We start from the raw sequence: 21,690 nt of genomic DNA, 5'->3' as shown, positions 1-21,690 counted from the left end.
ATAATAATAATAATAATAATAATATATATAAACCAAACTGATTATCTTATTGCACTAATGGAGAAATGGAGGCACAAGGAAGCCAAAGGACTTTGTTGTGTTGATAGAGTGATGTGTAGTAGATCTGAAAAGTTTACTAAGCTATGCTCTCCTATTGTCTAATTCTCAACCAAGACTATTTATTCTAGATTGAAGCTACATGGATGCCAGCGGCATTCAGCAGTCTGCCAGTTAAATTACTTGGCCAGAGACTCAACCAATTTAATTCATCTAATACATGAGAGGAAACACATTTGGCAGAGAGTCAGCTTTTCACCCTTTTGGTAGCAATCTTTACCTGGCAAAATCAATACTTTATCACTTGAGGTCAGAGGGTGGCCATCTTTGTACCATGTCAGTGTAGGAGGGGGAGCAGCATTTGTCTCACAGTAAAGAGAAATGGGATTGTTGATGATCACATCTTTGGCTTCACCACTCCTGCCGGTATCTAGCATGTTTCCTATTTCCCAGAGTTTCTGAAAACTTGGAGGAACTATGGAGGAAAGGCATTAAATGTCAGTCACATATGAATGCTTAAACAAAGATCTTGGATGTGTTTTCACCAGAGTGATTTGTAAAAGCAATAGATTAGACAATGTGAAAATAATTTCAAGTACTGACACCATTACCAACTCTAGTCCTTAGCCAAAAAAGTAGTAGACGAAAGTCAGAGCTGGTTCTCATGTGGAAGAACAAGAAATATGAGGCTCAGAATGCTGTTCTCATGCTTTGCTCTCCCTGTTAAAGGGCTCTGGCACTTAGACAATAAAGGGGCTCACTCTCAGAAAGGAGCATTGCTAAATGATACACAGCAGGAAAGACTAATTTTGAGAAACCATTAAAAATACTGGCTCAATTGAGAGCATTTCACAGTGATTTGGCTTACTAAGAAGGCAAAAGAAATTATGCAATCAGGATTAAAAATTCCATTAACAAAAATAATAGGAATTTTCATACTTTTCTGGTTACAAGTATGAAGTTTATGGAAGGCAATTTGCCTGCACATCAAAAGCATTAAAAGAATGCATAACATAAAATTTATCACAGAAAAAAGTACATAACATTTAACCTAAAATTTCCATTCTTAGAAAATTATGAAAAATAAAAGATGTCCAAAAGTTTTATGTATAAAGATGTTCAGTGCAGTATTATTTATGAGTGGTGAAAGCTTATAAACAGCCCAGACATTCAACAGTAGGAATCTGGTTAAATAGTTTTTGGATATTCAACTGGTGAAACAGACATAATTATTACAAATCATGTCAAATATAGCAACATCAACAGTAACAATATAAATAATAACAGCAGGTATCATTTCTCAATCATTTTGCTAAGAGCTTTATATACTTTATCTCATTTAGTAGTCACTGAAATTCTACAAGACAATCATGTTAAAAATGAGGAAACAGTCTTAAAATTTAGTTTACCAAGTCACAAAGCTTTTAGAAGCCATAATCATCATTCAATTCCAAGTCTGTTCTGTTTTGTTGTTTGCTTTTTATTTTTACATTTACTTATTTATTTCTTCCAACTTTCATTTTATGTTCACAGGGTATATGTGCTGGTTTGTTATATGGGTAAATTGCATGTTGTGGGGGTTTGGTGTACACATTATTTCATCACCCAGATAATATGCCTGGTAGTGGACAGATAGTTTTTTATTACTCTGAATTCCGTACTGTACTACTTTCCTGCCTTTCATGTAAACGCTGTTTTTAAAACTTCACGATATAAAGTTAAGGGAATGCTAATGCAACACAGAAATCTATATTGTGTGACCCCAACTTTGTAAAAGAAGTATATATTTTAAAATATCAGAAGGAAACACATAAAAATAACAGAGGCAATCCTGAATGATGAGATTATTTCCTTCTTTAATTCTCAAGTCTAAATTTTCAATCATGAATTTATATTATTAACAGAAAAAAACTGTTTAAAATAAGTCAAATCTCTTTTCTTTTACTTTGAAAGATCATATAAATTACATTATATACAATAAGCATATTAGTATTACCTTGTATATTCACATCAAAATCCAACTCATCTTCACCTGCAATGTTAGATGCTACACAAGTATATCGTCCAGTGTCTGATATTTGAGCCTCCTTTATTTGCAGTGTGTGTCCATTCGCAGCAATATTAACATGATCATCGGATTTAAGGGGCTGTGATTCAATTATAACAATGTTAGCATTAAGTGCTATAATGAATCTTCTAAGAGGCCATGCAATTGATAGTTTTTGTGATTTTTTAAATAAATGAAAATAAAATTGTATGCAGAACATTCACAATAGTTTAATCAAAATAATTGATTTACTTTGATTAAACGCATTGTTTTGACTAATCAAATTTTATTTATTGAAAATTGCCACTGTTATAGTTTACATTTGTACCAGGCATTTGTGCATGATGCATTTATACATTTTTTATGGTAAATATGTGTTCTTAGTTACCACATTTATTCATGTTGGAAAAAATTTTCACTGATCTCATGTAATATTTAAAAGCATGTCTTTTATAATTTTGTAGAAAATGTTAGAATTTCTTTATGAAAGATTGAGCACATTAGTATAATCTGATTTGATCTAAATTACTTTTTTATTCAGAAACATTATTACTTTATAAATAAAAAATTTTAACCTAAAGATATTTATATTATGTTTTATTGAAATTAGTACTATAAAATAGGATATTAAATTACATATATTTGTATTATGATGTTTTATCAATAACATTACATATAGTTAATAGAATATTTCCCATCTTCTCAACATTTTCATTTATACTAAATTCCCCCTCATTCATTGAAAATTTTAGCTCCGGGCTCAGTGTCATTCCTTCTAATGATACTCTTCTCATAACTCTTGGTGATTCCAATGCTGTGTTCTCTTACCTCCTTGATCTCCTCCTTTTAATTTTCTTGTCCCTCACCCTTTCTCAGCCACTAAATAGGAGAGTCATACCTAGACCTTATAATTAACAATAACTGTGCTCCTTCATAATCTCACTTTTAAGCTCTCATCTGCTGACCACTACTTCCTAATTTTCTATTATTACTAATTTTCTTTAAGTTTTTTTTTTTTTTTTTAATCCCATGGGAGCCCCACAATCCATTGACCTTGCAATATTTTCACTGCCACTTAGTCTCCTCCTGACCTCTCTTCCCTTCTTACCCAGAGAAGGTCTGTCATGATAATCATTCCTTGTATAAACTCTCAACTCCCTTAACTCCTCTCCCTTTATTTTACTCCCCTGGCAAAACCTGAACTGCTTAAAATCAGTTTCTGCCCATTCTGAGAATTTGCTGGTCTACTCAAGGACATCCCTCCAGCAACTGTGTTTCTCTCACCTACATCATAATTAACTTGTTTCTTTCCACTGGATAATTTCAACCTAAAACAAAAACAAAAACCTCTCTTGCTGCAGCCCACCTCTACATTTTCTACTGTGCTTGGTAGCCAAATGACTTAAAACATGTTTGCTACACTTGTGTTCTTCAATTACTTTCCTTCAGTTTTTTCCTTCCATCATTTCTTGATATGATCCAATCAGACTTTCACTATTTCTTCTTGATCAAAAAGTCTTTGTCAAGGTCACCAATGACATTCATGTTGCTAAATTTGTTGGAAAATTCTAAGTACTTATTTTACCTGATCAGTATCATTTAACACAGTTTAACTTGTGTTCATTTTGAAGTACCTTTTTCACTTATCTTTTGGGACACTACGCTCCCTAACCTTTAAAGGAGTACCCTGAGGCTTAATCCTTAGACCTCTTCTCTATCTACTCTCACTTATCTTGGACTTATCTTTAATCTCCTTCCTACACATCCCACACATCCTTCTACCACCTTGGTCCAATCAACAACCATCACTCTTTTGGTGGAGATGCAATTGAAATAACCATTGCAATAACTTCATAATGGAACCTTTTCTTTATTCTCCAAGTACAGAAAGAAATGCAATCTGCTTAAAACCTTAAGTCAGATTATGTCATATCATTCTTGTATTCAAAATTTCCCAGTTGGCTTTCCATCAGAATAAAGGCCAACTGGCACACGGGGTGGCATGATCTGGCTTTCCATTAGCCTTCTGCTCACATCTTCTGTTACCATCGATCACTGCACTTCAGCCTAAATGCCTCAGGGCCTTTGCCCTTGCTATGCTCTCTACTTTGGAATATTTTGCCCTCTATTATTTTATGTCTGCTTCCTTCACTTTCTTTGGGTTTCTGTTTATATGTCACATTATCAGTGAGGTCTTCTCTATTTAAGTAAGAGATCACACTCTCCACCCTTGGTTTCCTTCTCTCATATTGAGTTTTCTCCATGATACCCGTCCTACCTGACACATTATGTCTTTATTGGTTTGGTTTAGTTTTCGCCTTCCTAAACTTCACATGAGTAGAACTTTGTGTCTGTTTCTTTCGTAGCTGTCTTCCTGCATCTAAAACAGTGTCTGACAAATAGTAGATGCTCAACAAATAATTCAGAATGCAATTAATCATTATTAACATTGTATCATTTATCTATAAAAGTAGCATAATTTAAATTTCCTTTGCTAAAAGAAAACTTCAGGGTATGAATAAATAAAACTCAAGATTCTTTCAAAACTTGATGTGGCCAATACTTTGTCCAGTTTTTAATATCTGTCAATATATTTTGTGTTCGTTTTCTTGAAAACACTACTTAAGTAGTGTTGCTTATCTGAAGACTGAAATAACAAGAGAATGACTGTGGAAAATAAATTTTAAAATAGTACTTTTTTGTTCACATTCTAGGAGACCAATTGCAAACCCTAAAAAAATCTAGCAGTGTAAAGCATCATAATTGGGTCAATTTCAAAGCCTGAACTTGAAGCTGTAATTTAGCTATTTATAATGAAATTTTCAAAAATAAGACAAAAATGCCTAATTTCCTGTGCACTTTTAGTCTTTATCCAGTTTTAATGTGTGTATGTGTTCATGTACATGTGAGCATATGTGGTAATTATAAGGAATGAAACAACTTTAGAAAAGATTAAAAATAAAATAATATTTCAAAGGAGAAAGGATTATTTGTTTCCAAGTAAATTCATAAAGAATTGATATTGTACTATGAAGTATGCTTGTAGTCAGAAAAGAAACTATAAACAGAGCATAGTGGGAGTTCTGTATTTCCCTTTTGCAATGGCTTCCAGATGAAACTTGCTTATTTTATAAGAGATGACTTTTTTTCTAGCTGCCAGTATTGCAAAATCCATCTGAGATCTGAAAAAATAAAGCTTTATCTTTCCTGCATCTTAAATAATGATTATGATCTGAACTTCTATAACTGGAATTTGATCATTTGGTTGATTATGTGTAAAACAGAACGAACAGCAGCTTAGCTGTTTCACATCTGTATTAAGTACGGTGTTAACAGCTGCTTAAAAATCTATTTTGGTCTAAGATCAACAGCACATATGTCTTTAAAACATGCACGGAAGAATATAAGTTGAATAAGAAATATGGATGTGTGGTCTGAAAACCAGATTACAGAATTGAAGGATCTTTTATTTAAAGTTTCTCTGTTCCCAGTTAACTGTACTGGGAACGTCATCATCTCTTTTAGTTTTTTTTCTTTATTTTGGAATATTTAAAAATATACCTTTTGTAAAAGAGTTAAAGATACTTAAAGAATATCTGAGTAACTTTAGTAAATTTAGTACCCATGTTATACCTGTCATTCTTACCTGGGATAGCACCATTTATGTGTTGGTTCTTTACCAAGTTTACTTATTCTGTAAAACTGCAAAATAACAACAGCAAAAAAAAAAAGGTCCATTTTCCCTAACTTCTCCAGTGTGAGGGTGGCCAGATTTTCATAGAAAACTGCTAATATATACAAAAATAATTACGTAGACTTTCCAGTGATGGAATAATACTAAAATTGTTGAACATCGTTCGGGTTGGTTGGGTTTTTTTTTCAGTTTTAGATTCTAGGAGCATGGGATTTGCTAGTTTTAAGATCACAGTGATTCTCTGAGTCACCTGTGTCTATTTTATTATTTCTTTTCAATTGACTATTTTAGTCTTTAAGAAATCATCAGCAAATGAAAAAAGTTGTGACTGGCCTGTCCATCCTTGTACCAGCTGAGGGAGGCAGAAGGAATCGCATAAGCTTCACATTCCAAGGTCAGAGTGTTGTTTACTTTGATCTTCACTTCTTTAGGGGAAAGACCTGGCCCCCAAAGGTCCCCTTTATTGATTATGGGTGGGACTGCATAAAATAAATATTAAAGAGTTAGACATTGGTTATTTTCAATACATGGAATACCGCAGAAATCACACTGAGGATTACTTATCAAGAAAACAAGGAAATAACAGAGGCATTCTATGCTGATCTTTCATTAAGGATCTAAGTTAACATGAAAGAGTGTTCAAATACAAGATGGAATGGGAAATCTTTCTCCCTTTATCATTATAATACTGCCAATAAAGCTAATGTCCTTTACAGAACAGTTAGCCTCATTTGTTCCAGTTCCACAGACATAGTCTGAACATGATCCATAAAATGTATTTTATTGGTCATTAAGGGAACCAAGTCAAAGAACAAAAGATAATCAGAAAGATACTCTTCCTTTACAAACACAAAAGCAAAATCCTGAAATATGAGTCCTATTAATGGCAGTGTTAGCTTTGCCTTTTATTTATAGGTCAATGTGCATTGGAATAGCTCAAAGTCACGAATGATCTCATCTTGGGCTGTTGATTAGAACATATGCATGTAACAACAGTTTTGTACATGAAAGTACTATACCTCAACCCAGAGGGTAATTCAGAAGGAAAAACAGAGAAACGTAAGGAAATGCCACTGACAAAGTCTCCAACAAGAGAGTAATGAGCAGATTTAGTGGGCTTTTCACATCTTTAAGCAATTGAGGCCACAGACATAATGCTTAATTCAACTTCTATCCTTAATAAAGTAAGCTGTACAAACAAGTCTTTAATGATGAGTGTAAATAATATGAACCCACAATGAAAACAGGATTGAAAGAGAAAATTGGAGAAGTTATGAAACATAGTATTCTTTCAGAACTTACTGTACACTTTCACTTCATAGTGCTTTATCATTTCTCCAGCCTCATTCGTGGCTACACAAGAGTATCTTCCAGCATTGTCCTCCTGTGCATTGAGGATCTGCAGAGTTCTGCCTCCTGTAAAATCACGGAACATCAAAGAATCTCTAAAATCATAGTGACAGCGGAGTACACACAGGCTATCAGGGGGTTACGTCTTCTTGTTAACATATTTCTTCTTACATATGACAATTCTGTGATGGACATATGATATAAGATAAATTACAATACTGATGGGGATTGCATGGTATCTGAGGACAGCTGCTCAGTCCCCAGTGGTGCTCTGTGGTGATGACTCTCATGGTCATTTGGACCTGCCATGCCTTTGTACACCACTCCAGCTAAGGTCCTTCACAAGGTCTTTCATCCTTTTCATAAATAGGTTTCTGCCTTAATCATCTTTTCCTCTGATCTACCTAGCCTACAGGAGAAATTAATTGTGCTGAAGCAAAGTTTTTATTTTGGTACTGTCCTCCTTAAACATTTTCAATCGTTCTCAATCGACCAATATATAAAGTAAAAACTCTTAATTCTTATTTTAGGCATTCCATGACTCCAGCTTTTCTTGCTGATCTTATTTCCTGCCCCTCCGCCAACATACGTACACACAATATTTCTACTCAAGTTTCAGGGAGTGGGTGAGAATTCTATTGCACAGGGCTAGGCCATTCTCACTTTGTACTTCTCCCACCCTGGTTACCCTGATGGATCTGAAACCTCTCCTAACTCATTTCCAATCAACTAAATTCTAGAATTTTCTTTAAAGTCTCGTCAAGTTCTGACTAAGCAACAAAGCTTTTTCTGACCACTTCAGCCCACAGTGGCCATTTCTTCGTTTGAAGACAGTTTTATTTTTTTCTTCCTTTTTTTTTTTGAGACTGAGTTTCGCTGTCTCCCAGCCTGGAGTGCAGTGGTGTGATCTCGGCTTACTGCAACCTCCGCCTCCCGGGTTCAAGCGATTCTCTTGCCTCAACCTCCTGAGTAGCTGGGACTACAGGCATGTGCCACCACGCCTGGCCAACTTTTTGTATTTTTTTTAGTAGGGATAGGATTTCACTGTGTTAGCCAGGATGGTCTCGAGCTCCTGACCTCATGATCCGCCCGCCTCAGCCTCCCAAAGTGCTGGGATTACAGGCGTGAGCCACTACACCCAGCTTCTTCATTTGAATTCTTATAAAACTCACTCCCTATTTACCATACCCCCTGACTATTCAGAATCCATGATCTTTCACAGATTCATATTCTTAATCAACTCTTTGCACATATTACCTCTCCTCAACATAAGACTGTCAGTCTCTTAAAGCCAGCAATAATCCTTTTTCTTTCTATTTGCATTATCTATTTCCATGCGGTAAAGAGGAACAAACTCTCTCACTTTGAATTGAACTTTGAAGGAGAGTTAATATTTAATCATTTATAATATTATAAATGATTATGCATAATATTATATATAATATTATAATATTATTGACAGCAATTGAGCACACAAGCAGTATGTAGTCTATCCTAGGTATTATTTTCATATACCAATACTCATAGAGAGGGACAAGAAATGAGCATGTGCTGAGCACATAATTTATGTCAGGCCCTATTCTAGAACATTACGGATCCATAGGTAAGGAAAAGAAGATTGAGTTGAGCAATGTGTATAGGCTGGGCTTTATCTACTATAGCATTACTCATACTTAGGGATATAAACAAGGATACCTTGAGTGCCTAGTACATCAGACGCTCTTCTAACATTTACTTGCATAAGAGTTAAAAATAAGCATGTAAATAGTGCCTACTATATGCCAGGCACTTTACCCTATTATTCACACATAGGGTAAAGAAAGGAGAAATGCGTTGATGAGGGATACTCAGTCACATCCAGTGGGAATGAAATCCTCATTCCTTCCNTAATATTATAAATTTATAATCAATTATAATATTTATAATGTGAATTTTGGCATTCACATTATAATATATTTTAGCAGTTAATTACATTGTGGCATTTATTTATTTGCCTTTTAATTTAGGTATTTTTCTGATCTTTTAAAAAGTAATTTTCAGTACTTTACAGCAGGGGTCCCAATCCCCAAGCCACGGACTGGTACCGGCCTGCGGCCGATTAGGAACCAGGCTGCACAGAACATAACATGACCAACAAAACATAGGTGTTTTTATGAAAAGTAACCAATGATTCTGCTTTTCTAGAATAGTGGATGATGCAGATTCACCTTGGGCATCTGAAGCAAATGAATTACCTGGAAGAATACGAATATTTCGGTTAGATTCTAAAGGAGTGCCATCCTTAAACCAGGTGATGGTAGCTGGAGGATATGAATAAGCTTCACAGACCAAAGATGTAGGGCTGTTAAGGATGACAGTGACATCTTCAGGACTGCCATCACTACCTATACCAGCAATTGTAGGAGATACTGAAAAAGATGAAAATCTGATTGAAGAAATATATGTAGAAATTTGTATATTTGTGCATTTCTAAATTTCCATTATATATATTTGTATAATGTCATTCCCTAGCAGTTACAGAAAACAAATTATTATTATTATTATTATTAATTATTATTATACACAAAAGAGAGTGACCTCTCAAAAAACTCATAGGGTAATGGAGGAGATGACACATAAAAAAGGAACCATAACACATAAAAGAACATAATGTATTAAGGACAATAATGGGAATGTTGGTGCAAGGTAAATGGAGGTTTTTTTGGAAATGAGTTAGCATTCAGTCCAGTTTGAGGCATGTGGTGTGAAGAGTCTCATTAGAGAAGGCCTCTTAAAGGAAGAGGATTTAAAGTGAACCTTAAAGAATCAGTGGTAGTTACCAGGTGAAAGCAAAGAGACTAGTAAGAGGGAACATATTGGGAGCATAGTAGTATTAAATTGTAAGCAATGAGGGGCAAGCAGGGTATATCGAGAAGATGAACTCAAGTAGATCAATATTGGAAGCAAGGATAGCTGAGACAGGTACTTTGTTTTATAAAAGATAACGAGGAGCTGAACTAGAGCATTAAAGGAAGGTATAAAGTAGAAGGAGCAAGTAAAGAAAGACTTAGGGCATTACTGACAGGACTTGATTATGGAAACAGGGGGCTAAAGGAAACTGAAGTCAAATATAACTTCCGGTTTGCTTTCTTGGGAACCTAAACTGCAGAGAAGTAACATAAAAATATAAAATGTAGAAAGATTTGATTATTTAGGAAGGGAAAATAGTTTGTTCAGTTCTGAATATCTTGTATTTTAAGTGCTTATGGGAATTTCAGGTAGAAATGCCCAACAAGCAACTCTATATAGGAATTCAAACATTGCAAGAAAGATCTGGGTCACAGGTATATATTTTTAAAAGTTTCTTGTGTATAGAAGATGATTAAACATCTGGGAATGAATTCTATTACTTCAAGAGAATATCTAGAGTAACACGAGTAGTAAAGTAAGGACAGAACACTAGGGATCCCAGTATTTAAGAGGTGGCTCAAGCTTCCATAAAGGGCAAAGACAGGGAGCAAACAAAGATATGCAAGGATAACTGGGAAAGAACATTGTGAAGGAAAAAGAGATCAAAATGTACAAAACATTAAAATTGGGACTTGCAAGATATTTGCTGGACCTAGAAAAAGGGAAGTGCTTGCCAGAGTAGTGTCAGACAAAGCCTGGTTTCAGTAGGACAGCAAGTATAGATGTCTGGGCATGGTTACAATATGTAGTGGTGGAGACAGTAGATGATGAAGCTGCAAGTAAGGCAGACGGTGGAAAGATACAGGGTGGAGGGTGTAAGTGCAAGGCGTAACTGTGAACATGAAGGATAATTTATCCTCTGAGAAAAGAAAGGGTAAAGGCACTGAATTTTTGGCTGGATAGATTGGAAGTTGCAAACACATGCACTTAAATAGCCTCTACTTTATGAAGTTGGTGGAAAAGGGCTTTGATTCAGATCTAGATCCCTCAGTTTTCAGTGAATGAATGAATGAGTGAATGAATGAACACATATATAATACCAGATACTGTATGTCAATTTATACACTTACACACTTATAACATTTATAATTATCAATTTATACACTTATACACAATACAATATTGACACTTATACAGTATCTGGTATTTTGATTTAATTTTTCTTGCACATATATCTTCGCTACTTAATTAGACTATGAGCTCCTTGAGGGCTGTGTTCAATATGAGAAGTTTCTATCTATGGTAGTATCTTTGTACTCCTTAAGTGGTATTACCAATAACTATAAAAACAAACAACTATACAAATTTTCATACTCACATATAGGTCAGTTGATTTTAGTAGAATTATTTGATACTAGGAATCTAATACAATAAATTTAGGTGGTACAAATTTCAAAAGTGAGCACAAGTTAAAATCTATTTTAATGTCTTTCCTGAGACATAAGAACTGAATATATCAACACACAGTTATTTCATCACTCTTAGTCCACAAACACTATAATATGGCCATTTCCAATAATGGCAAAGTCTCACAAAAAAAAGGATAGAATATCTCAGGTTGAGACCCAATCACTGTTTACCTGCTTCTCTTTGACCAACATACCTGCATCCTTTACTACTGATTAGTCTATCTTATTCAGAGTTGTGTCCAGCACAAAACACTGTGCCTAGAACATAGTAGGTATTCCATATGTGACAAATGAATTTATAAATTAATTCAGGAAAAACAGTAAATGTACACAAGCACTGGTCCTCCTTCCACGAGGAAATTCTATGATGGAAACACTATTTGAACAGAGAAAGAAAAGAAAAATGTAGCCTACAGTCATGTCAGATTCTTTAAGATATGAAGAAAAGCCCACACCTACCAAATACATTAAGACTGAAGCTCCTGCTCTTGTCGCCAGCTGGACTGGAAGCCAAACACGTGTATCTTCCAGTGTGTGACACCTGGGCATTGGTAATTTGAAGAAAACGGCCACCAGACATAATGTGATGGGCTTCATCTTCTTGGAGGAGCTGCCCATCTTTGTGCCATGTAATTTCTGGCACTGGATTCCCTGTAAAAAGCCATTTCTGAGAGTTGGCTAATAGTGACACGTATACAATGCATAAACTTCGAAAGAGGAGGTTTTCACTCATTTGTCTTCCTACATATCCCACATGTAAAACACTGCAGTATCCATTCACTTAAAAATAACTTTGCAAACTAACTTATTTTATAATAATGGTTGTACTGACTTTAAAAATATGCATAGATTATAAATCATTTTCAAATGTACGTTAGTGTTCATCTATAAGTGAAATGATTCTAAATTGACCTTCATGTTTAATAACTAAATTTATACTATTTTTTAGACTATTACAACTAAGCATTTTGATAGTACAGTTTTAAAATAATGCAGCATTAATTTTTATTAAAAGTATTATTCATGAATACCTTTGTATTCATATAATTTTTTTTTTTTTTTTTGAGACAAAGTCTCGCTCTGTCACCCAGGCTGGAGTGCAGTGGTGCAATCTCGGCTCACAGCAAGCTCTGCCTCCTGGGTTCAGGCCATTCTCCTGCCTCAGCCTCCTGAGTAGCTGGGACTATAGGCGCCTGCCACCACATCCAGCTAATTTTTTTGTATTTTTAGTAGAGAAGTGGTTTCACCGTGTTAGCCAGGATGGTCTCGATCTCCTGACCTTGTGATCTGCCCGTCTTGGCCTCCCAAAGTGCTGGGATTACAGGCATGAGCCACTGCACCCAGCCTCATATAAAATTTGTAAAAGATTTTATGGTTTTGACAAAAGCTGTAAAAAAGCAAAACCTTTAATTCAACAAGCAGATATTTTGAGTCTATACCAGGATTCTATCATAGATAGATGGTAGAATGTTGAACAGATCAGTAGAGATACAAATATATTAATCATTCTTTAATATTTACAGCCTCTAGGAAAAGATCCTGTATTTTTGTTTTCAAATGAGATCTATGTTAAATATTAAGTTTTAAATTATTCAAATACTTTTTAAAAATTTTAAAACCATAAAAGCAAGTCATGTTAGGAAAGAGGGCTAGGATGATATGCTAGCTTGAAGAGAGGATTTTATAAAATTTAGGCAATGGTTGTCTATGCAACTGTTGTTAATTACTACATTATTTCTAGAAAAAAAATAACAGGTTAAGTAATAGAGTATATCACACTCTTTATATCTGCCTTTCTTAAAACAGAAACATTCCTTGCTCTGCTTATTTAAATTTATTGCTCACATAAGGCAGACAAACAATGAAATAAGAAACTCATTGAATCTTCCTTAAAACTCTGGCTTTCCATAAAATGTTATGGGCTACTTTCATTGTTACTTTAAAACTGCAAGGCCATCTACAATAAAAAGACAGCCTTGAAAATATGCCCTTAGAGATGTGTTTATTTTGATTATATGCAAGAAATCAATTTACTGGTAAAGATGGTGAAACTGGTTTTAGAATTTTATTTTCCTATTCTATATTCCTTTTGTAATATTCAAACATGCTAACAAAAAGTAACAATATTGTTCTTGGAAAATCCCCACTATGAAATAATGCCATTCTTTCACCAAAACTCCTACCTATTTCTTTGAAATAAAATTTAAGTAAACAGGAAAAGGAAAGGAAGGCACAAACACAGGTAAGGAAACAAAATTTTAAAATGTAGGGCAAGATAAACACACATATAAGTAGAAGCAGAATAATTTTTCAAAAGAGAATGATTTAGTGAACTGAAAGAAAAGACTAGTTCCTTCCCTCCTTCCTTCCTTCCTTCCTTCCTTCCTTCCTTTCTTCCTCCCTTCCTCCCCACCCCTCATTCTTTCTTTCTTCTTTTCTTGTTGGTATCTCCTTTTTGGCTCCACAGAATTTGAAAGGTTTCCTCCTACATTTCTGCCAGCTATACTGAACTAGAATTCAATTTCAAATGCCAATTATAGTAGCTGGACTTTTTCTCAACTGATTAATAATACATAGTGGGACTCAATATCTATCCAAAGGAAAATAAATCATAACAAAAAGATACCTGCACTAGTATGTTTACCGTAGCACTATTCACAATAGCAAAGATACATATATACACACACACACATATATATGTAAACACACCATGAAATGCTACCTATCCATAAAAAGAATGAAATCATATCTTTTGCAGCCATATGAATGGAACTGGAGGCCTTTATCTTAACTGAAATAACTCAGAAACAAAAAGTCAAATAACATATGTTCTAACTTACAAATGAGAGCTAAGTAATGTGTATAAATTACTTAGCACACAGAGAGTGAACTAATAGACCTTGGGGACTAGGAAGGGTGCGGGTGTGGGAGAGGGGTTGAGAGATGAGAAATTACCTAATAGGTAAAATGCACACTACTTGGGTAATGTTCACCATCACTGAGACTTCGCCAGTACTCAATATATCCATGTAACAAAACTGCAATTATACCCCCTAAATATATAAAAAAAATTTAGTAAGATATATAGTGGAGACAATGACTTTCAGCGAATGGGGGGAGCATCAAAAATCTGAGAGCTGAGCCCCATACCTGTCACTTCACAAGTCAGCGTAACACTCTGTTTCTCTTTTACCTTCACATCTTCCAATGTATTTTCACCCACAATATGAGGCGGTACTAAAAAAAACAACAACAAAATAACAGCTCTTAACAGCAAGATTGCTGTTTTATAGGTATTTATGAATGGTTTTATTAAGTCATAACCTTCAAAACAAATCCCCCAATCCACATTCATTATTTGACTGCTAGAATGTCATAATATTATTTTGATTAAGTCTACTTTTAAAGTTATATGTCACAAATCCAATTATAATGAATTCTATTGTAATGTAAATTATAAAGTCTGCATAAAATATGTCAACAAATCACCAGGAATATTTGACTTTTATTTCTTCTACTATAATTCTAATATGCATTCACATTAAACAAGTCATTCAGCCTCTCAGAATATTGTTGAGCAATTGTGAATTAAAACAGGCATTTTAATTCCTCCAAACAATTCTAAAAAATATTGAATTCTTGCCAAGAGTCACAGTCCAGGGTCTAAATAACATAGGTATGAGATCAAGTGGTAAATAAATTTTAACTCTGCTTCCAGGATTTAAGGCAATTAAAGTTTTTTTCTAGATATTGCAAACTATATAAGTACCTAATACTATATAAGTACCTAATACTGAAAGCCCAAAGATTTTTCTTTCTTGACCAGCTGCATTCCTTACAACACAAGTATATTGGCCAGCGTCTTCCATTCTGGTCTGCATCAGCCGTAGCATCCTGCCTCCTGCAGAAGCAAACCATCTTTTTAAGACGACTTAAAAGAAAATGAAACTTTATAAGCCACCCAAGTGATGCTCAATTTAGGTAAAAATTTAATCAGTATGCTTTAGAGGCCCTTACAATGAATTTGTGTCAAGCTTTTATAAAATCACATTTTAAACCTATATAAAACAAAATAATTCAGAAAAATCTTCTAGTTCAATAGATAAAAAAATAAATATAATGTTAGATGACAGCAAGCAAGAAATGTTTCACAGAGAAAGTGATGTTTGAATATGATCTTAAAAGGTAAGTATACTTTACACATGAGTTGAGAGATGCTGATATGGTTTGGCTCTGTGGCCCCACCCAAATCTCATCTCGAATTGTAATCCCCATAATCCCCATGTGTCAAGGGAGGGACTTGGTGGGAGGTGACTGGATCATGGGAATGGTTTCCCCCATGCTGTTCTCATGATAGTGAGTGAGTTGCCATGAGATCTGATGGTTTCATAAGTGTTTGACAGGTCTTCCCTTCACATACTCTCTCTTCTGCCGCCTTGTGAAGAAGGTGCCTGCTTCCCCTTCTGCCATGATTGTAAATTTCCTGAGGCCTCCCCGGCCATGCAGAATGTAAGTCAATTCAACTTCTCACCTTTATAAATTACCCAATCTTGAATATTTCTTTATAGTAGTATGAAAACAGACTAATACGGATGCTATTGTGAGTGGAGTATGAATGAAGAGATAGAGGTAGAAAGTAGATGTGAGAAGTGGTACCAAAAGCAGAGCAGGTGGAGAAAATGGTAAGAGATGAGGCTTGATGGAGTATGGCCAGATCGTGAGGGCCTGTGAATGCTGTGCTAAGGAATTTGGATTTTATTGTGTTCACGAAAGACTATGGAGTATATAAACAAACAGGGATCATGATCTGATTTGTGCTTAGAAAGACAACTGTGATCAGACGATTGGGAAAATAGTCTTAGTTTTCCATTGAACATATAATATGGGAATGTCAGAAAGATAGCCAGACCAGACACCCAGATTTGGGTGACATCAATATATTACCATTACTTTCAATGGCAAAAACTACAATTACTTTTGCACCAACCTAATATAAGGAAGATAGGAGAATGAAGACTACCAGCTTTCAATTGAGCTTCATGGAATCCTACATTTATATAAAATGTTACGGGGTTACTTCACGCACTAGTGAAACACTGCTTTTGTTTCTTTTTGTACTTTGAACATCTATGTAACATTTTGTTTGAAGAAATATTCATCTAAGAAATGCAAGTAGACTGAAAGTGAAACTCTAATATACTGGGGGTGTAATTTGGAGGGAAACTCTATTTAAAGATAAAGGCAGAGGAGCCAACAAATAAGATGAAACGAAACCTGTGGAGAACTAAGAGACACTGAGAGAACAAAGTCCTGGGCACCATTTGAGGAGTAAGGTCCAACAAAAGAAGTACTTCATTTATTGGATTCTGTAATAATTTTCTAGCTGGTATATTTTTGCTTAGCACCCTGAATTTGAACTAAAACAGTGTAATGGTTAACATGAAATTTTCATGTAAATATTCACCTGAGTCTGGTTTCCCAGGAGTATTCAATCTGTTTTCTGTTTATGTAAACACAAGCTGACATTGAACTTTTTCTATAAGCAACCTTCCCATCCTCAACCCACTGAAAGGTGAACTTAGTAGTATCTTATTTAGACAAACAAAGCTAATTACCTGAATCTAGCTTTTTCCCCCCCAATTGAATTAGTAAACAGAAATTATGTTTACTTAAGAAGTAAAAGTGCTTTAAAAACTTATGTCAATTAGGGAAGGATTCAAGCACTCACTGCCACTTCAGATTAGTGAGATCATAATATGATTCCATTGAGTTGAGAATATTAAAGCAATACAACTTTTATGAATCACTGCTGGCTCTACAAACCTCAGTGTCATAAGTTTCATGATCTTCCTTTTCTCTTTGTTTTGTGGCCTTCTCACTTAATCCAGTGAAAACCAAAAATGGGTTCTGACAGTAAATTATACTTATATGGAGACATTTCTTGTACCTATTAAATTTTTATAGCAGTTATCTGTTTCTGGCAGATAACTTCATAATCATGATAGGGTCTTCATCAAAGTACTGCTTTTAGAAAAGCTATACTTAAATTATCAGGAGGACTAATATTAATGAAATAGGCATGTACAGGAGACTGAAGACCAAGCAAGTCATATGCCACTCATTTGATTCTCATTTATCTATTGCACAATGCAACATGTTCAGATTATAAAACTGAATAACTCCTTTGGCAGCACCACAAGGTGAAATACTTATCATGTGTTCACTCAGGGATCTCCAGCTGCTAGTTAAGCACAACAAAGATAGATAAAACCAAAACACTACTTCTGTAAATTTGTAACAAACTAGAGCACATCACTTTAGCTTGCCTTTTTCACTTCCAGGAGCTCTGCTACACTTAGTATATTTAATAAGAGTCCCTAGTTTCTTAGCAATTGAACATTTTTTTAAAAGCCTGAAAGATAAATATAATTTCAAGCCAAGAAGATAATACATTTAGGCTTTGGTAACCACATATTAATACAATCTTTGCTATTAGTGTATGTGTATGTGTGTGTGTGTGTGTGTGTGTGTGTGTGTGTGTATTTTTTTTTTTTTTGAGACAGAGTCTTACTCTGTAGCCCAGGCTGGAGTGCAAGGGTGTGACTTTGGCTCACTGTAAGCTCCACCTCCCAGCATTAGTATGTATTTCTTAAGATCAACAGAGACTGAAAGTCCTGTCAAAGTAAAAACATCATAGTGAGGACATAGGAAAGTTTCCCAGGACAGACAGACCACAAACCTTTTACCAGGTTGTCTATGACAATAACAAGAAATAGGTATTGGATGCTTCCGTAGAAGCAAGTGCTGTGTTAACTGTTTTAGATATCTCATTTCATCCTTACAAAAGCCCTGAGGCAAATACTATTATCATCACTTTACAAGTGATCAAACTGAAGTTAGCAAAGTTAAGTAACTAGTCTCAGGTCATAAATATAGTGAGTATCATAGACAATAAATGTGGTTAATAGCAATGTACATTCTTCATCAAGCTCCTATCAGTTATAACCAAGATTGGGAAGAAACATGTGGAACTTAGGTTTTTTAGAACTAATTCCGGCACTAGGAAAGAATCTTTTCTGAATATGCCTTCAGTAATGGTAAATTTTGAGCACATTTAGGTGAAGGGAGCTTACTGCCACGTAAAGTAGCTCATCTTGACTTTAAGCAAGCTAAGTATCTGTTAAGTTGTTTATATTCAGATACAAATCTGTCCCTAGAATTTTCCATATACTGACATTACTTTTAACCTCTAGAACTAGAAAAAAACAATATAATCCTTTCTACACCATGGCTCATTAAATATTTAAATTTATTTTGGATTATATACCAAATACACCACAAAATTTTTTTCTCCAGGTTAAATACAGATATATTAATCATTATGTGATAATTTCCCATCATATTTTTCTCTGAAAATACTGTCATTAAGCCTTTCTTCTTGTCTTTCTAATAAGTTCTGCTAAGTTTATAGTGCAAATTATCTCCTGCTTTTCTTATTGGAGAAAATATAGTTTATTGATGTGCCAAAATATTGCATTTGTTGTCGGGATAATCACATTGAATTTTAATGCATACTGAGAAAGTAACACAATTCAGACATCTTTTCATTTTAAGAGTTCTGAAGCTATACTTCATCATAATTTCATCACTGGTTTGACTGTAAGTGCAAAGAGATCATAAACTAGCATAATTAGTAATTATATAGAGGGTCATCACGAGCCTTACTTAACCTTCACCTTGTTAGGTTTAACCCAAAAGCTCCAGCATGAGGTGTGTTTGAATTTAGATGCCTTCAATCACACATTAGGTATTTTTCTAAGTATCTAAGCTTTTTATTAACCAAAACTTGGCAAGATTATCTTAGTCTGTATCCAAGTCATTACTAAAATGGGCCAAGTGCAGATTTATGCAGCTTGCCTTAAAAATCTCTCTCTACGCTTATATTGATCCAAAAATGACAAGCTATTTGGATTTTCCCACAAAATTATATGAGAAATATGATCAATCTCTTGACAATAAAGTCTTAGCTCACAGGAAACTATCCCATTTTAGAAATGTAAACTGAGATTAGTCATGAATATGTTGAAATATTAATATTTGGATATAGAGGTATTTTATATGCTAGGATTCACTGTAGACTTTGGATTCAATTTCAGCACTTCCTATAATTCTTTTCAAATTGGTTGATGCTCATTGTAGCATGAATGCTTTGACATTCCATGACTGAAGTAATCAGCAAGTGCCAAGATTTGTTTTTAAAAGGGGTCTGGAGGTATTTGGAGATTTCCTATTTTCATATAGCTTCTTACGTCCTTTCAAATATTTTTTCTTAATATGATTAGTGAGTATTATAGTAAGCAGCTAGGTTAAAAAAATAAAACAATAAAAACACTGAGAAACTTGAAATTAAGGAGAAATTGTAGCCTCATGAAGCTTACAAGATTATAAGGCTACCAGAATTTCTAATACCTGAGAGAATCCTCACAGAATTGCTAAGGCTGACAGGCCACCCATCTTTAAGCCACGTTATGGAAGGCAGGGGAATTCCAGAAGCTTCACAAGTCAAGGATACTGAGTTCTTTTCTACCACACTGATATTTTCAGGTGACCTGTGGTTTCCTATGATGCTTGGAGGAGCTGAAAGACAAAAGAAAACAAACGGGGAATGGAAATATTAGTTGCCTGCTATACATTTGATATACCTGTATATCAAACATCAAATCCTAAACAGTGTATGGTTAATAAGACTTCCATTTTCTGATTAACAGGAAGCAAAATAAGCAATCACAACAACCAGTTCCGTGTGTGTGTGTGTGTATGTGTGTGTGTGTGTGTGTGTGTGTGTGTGAGATTCCTGGAAGTAAGAATGTCACTTCTTTCTCAACCTTAGCAGTAAATTATTTTCATATTGTTATTCCAATAGTGGTGAGTGATTTTGTATGAGTCACTCACCCCCCTTTTTTTTAAATTGCAATTTCAACTTTCATTTTAGATTAAGGGGATACATGTGCAGGTTTGTTACATGGGTATATTCTGTGATGCTGAGGCTTGGGGTATGATTGATCCTGTCACCTAGGTGGTAATCATAGAACCCAAGAGTTAGTTTTTGAACCCCTGCCTCCTTTCCTCCTTCCCCTTCAATAGTCCCCTGTGTCTACTGTTGCCATCTTTATGTCTTTGGGTACCCAATGTTTAGTTCCCACTTACAAGTGAGACTATGGGGCATCTGATTTTCCATTCCTGCATGAATTCACTTATGATTACAGTCTCCAGCTGCATTCATGTTGCTGCAAAGGACATGAGTTTTGGCTGTGTAGTATTCCATGGTGCATATGTACCATATTTTCTTTATCCAATCCACCATTTCTTAATCAGCACCTAGACTGATTGTATGCCTTTGCTACTGTGAATATGAATCACTCATCTTTTCTTGCAAATTTGTAATATGGATTTATAACCTACATATAGAGATTTCCTAAAAAATCAATCATCTAATCCTAAAAATTAAGAGTAATCCAACAAAAAAGTACTTAAGATTAATTCATCTTCCCTTTTGTGTTGTGATTCCTATAGCTTTGGCACACACATTGGCTGCAAACTACAGGATATTAACACTGAACTTCATGTGTGTCTTAACTGAGGGCAAGTTACAAGATCTGTGTCCATTAAATTTACCATTGTTTCTATAGCTATAAAAATTATAGTTCAAAATGCACACATCTAAGTCATTGTTCCTGTGTATGTGTGTGTTTGGTCTTTTTATTATTATACTTTAAGTTCTAGGGTACATGTGCACAACATGCAGGTTTGTTACATATGTATACATATGCCATGTTGGTGTGCTGCATCCATCAACCTGTCAGCACCCATTAACTCGTCATTTACATCAGGTATAACTCCCAATGCAATCCCTCCCCCCTCCCCACAATAGGCCCCAGTGTGTGATGTTCCCCTTCCCGAGTCCAAGTGATCTCATTGTTCAATTCCCACCTATGAGTGAGAACATGTGGTGTTTGGTTTTCTGTTCTTGCAATAGTTTGCTGAAAATGATGGTTTCCAGCTGCATCCATGTCCCTACAAAGGACACAAACTCATCCTTTTTTATGGCTGCGTAGTATTCCATGGTGTATATGTGCCACATTTTCTTAATCCAGTCTGTCACTGATGGACATTTGGGTTGATTC

General features: G+C 34.9%; 1 protein-coding gene across 1 annotated transcript in view; it reads right to left on the bottom strand.

The window, feature by feature from the left end:
* HMCN1 (hemicentin 1) overlaps positions 1-21,690 on the bottom strand; it is a 460,634-nt gene that overhangs the window by 116,152 nt on the left and 322,792 nt on the right. Inside the window, 9 exon segments of the mRNA XM_017848051.1 lie at positions 338-532; positions 2,054-2,204; positions 6,132-6,277; positions 7,101-7,214; positions 9,383-9,556; positions 11,966-12,157; positions 14,657-14,743; positions 15,294-15,407; positions 19,976-20,143. Of these exon segments, the coding sequence (XP_017703540.1) occupies positions 338-532; positions 2,054-2,204; positions 6,132-6,277; positions 7,101-7,214; positions 9,383-9,556; positions 11,966-12,157; positions 14,657-14,743; positions 15,294-15,407; positions 19,976-20,143 (1,341 nt within the window).

The sequence above is a fragment of the Rhinopithecus bieti genome, unplaced genomic scaffold (genome assembly GCF_001698545.2).
Source record: "Rhinopithecus bieti isolate Rb0 unplaced genomic scaffold, ASM169854v2 scaffold_27006, whole genome shotgun sequence".
NCBI lineage: Eukaryota > Metazoa > Chordata > Mammalia > Primates > Cercopithecidae > Rhinopithecus > Rhinopithecus bieti.
This window is presented reverse-complemented; position numbering and strand designations above follow the sequence as displayed.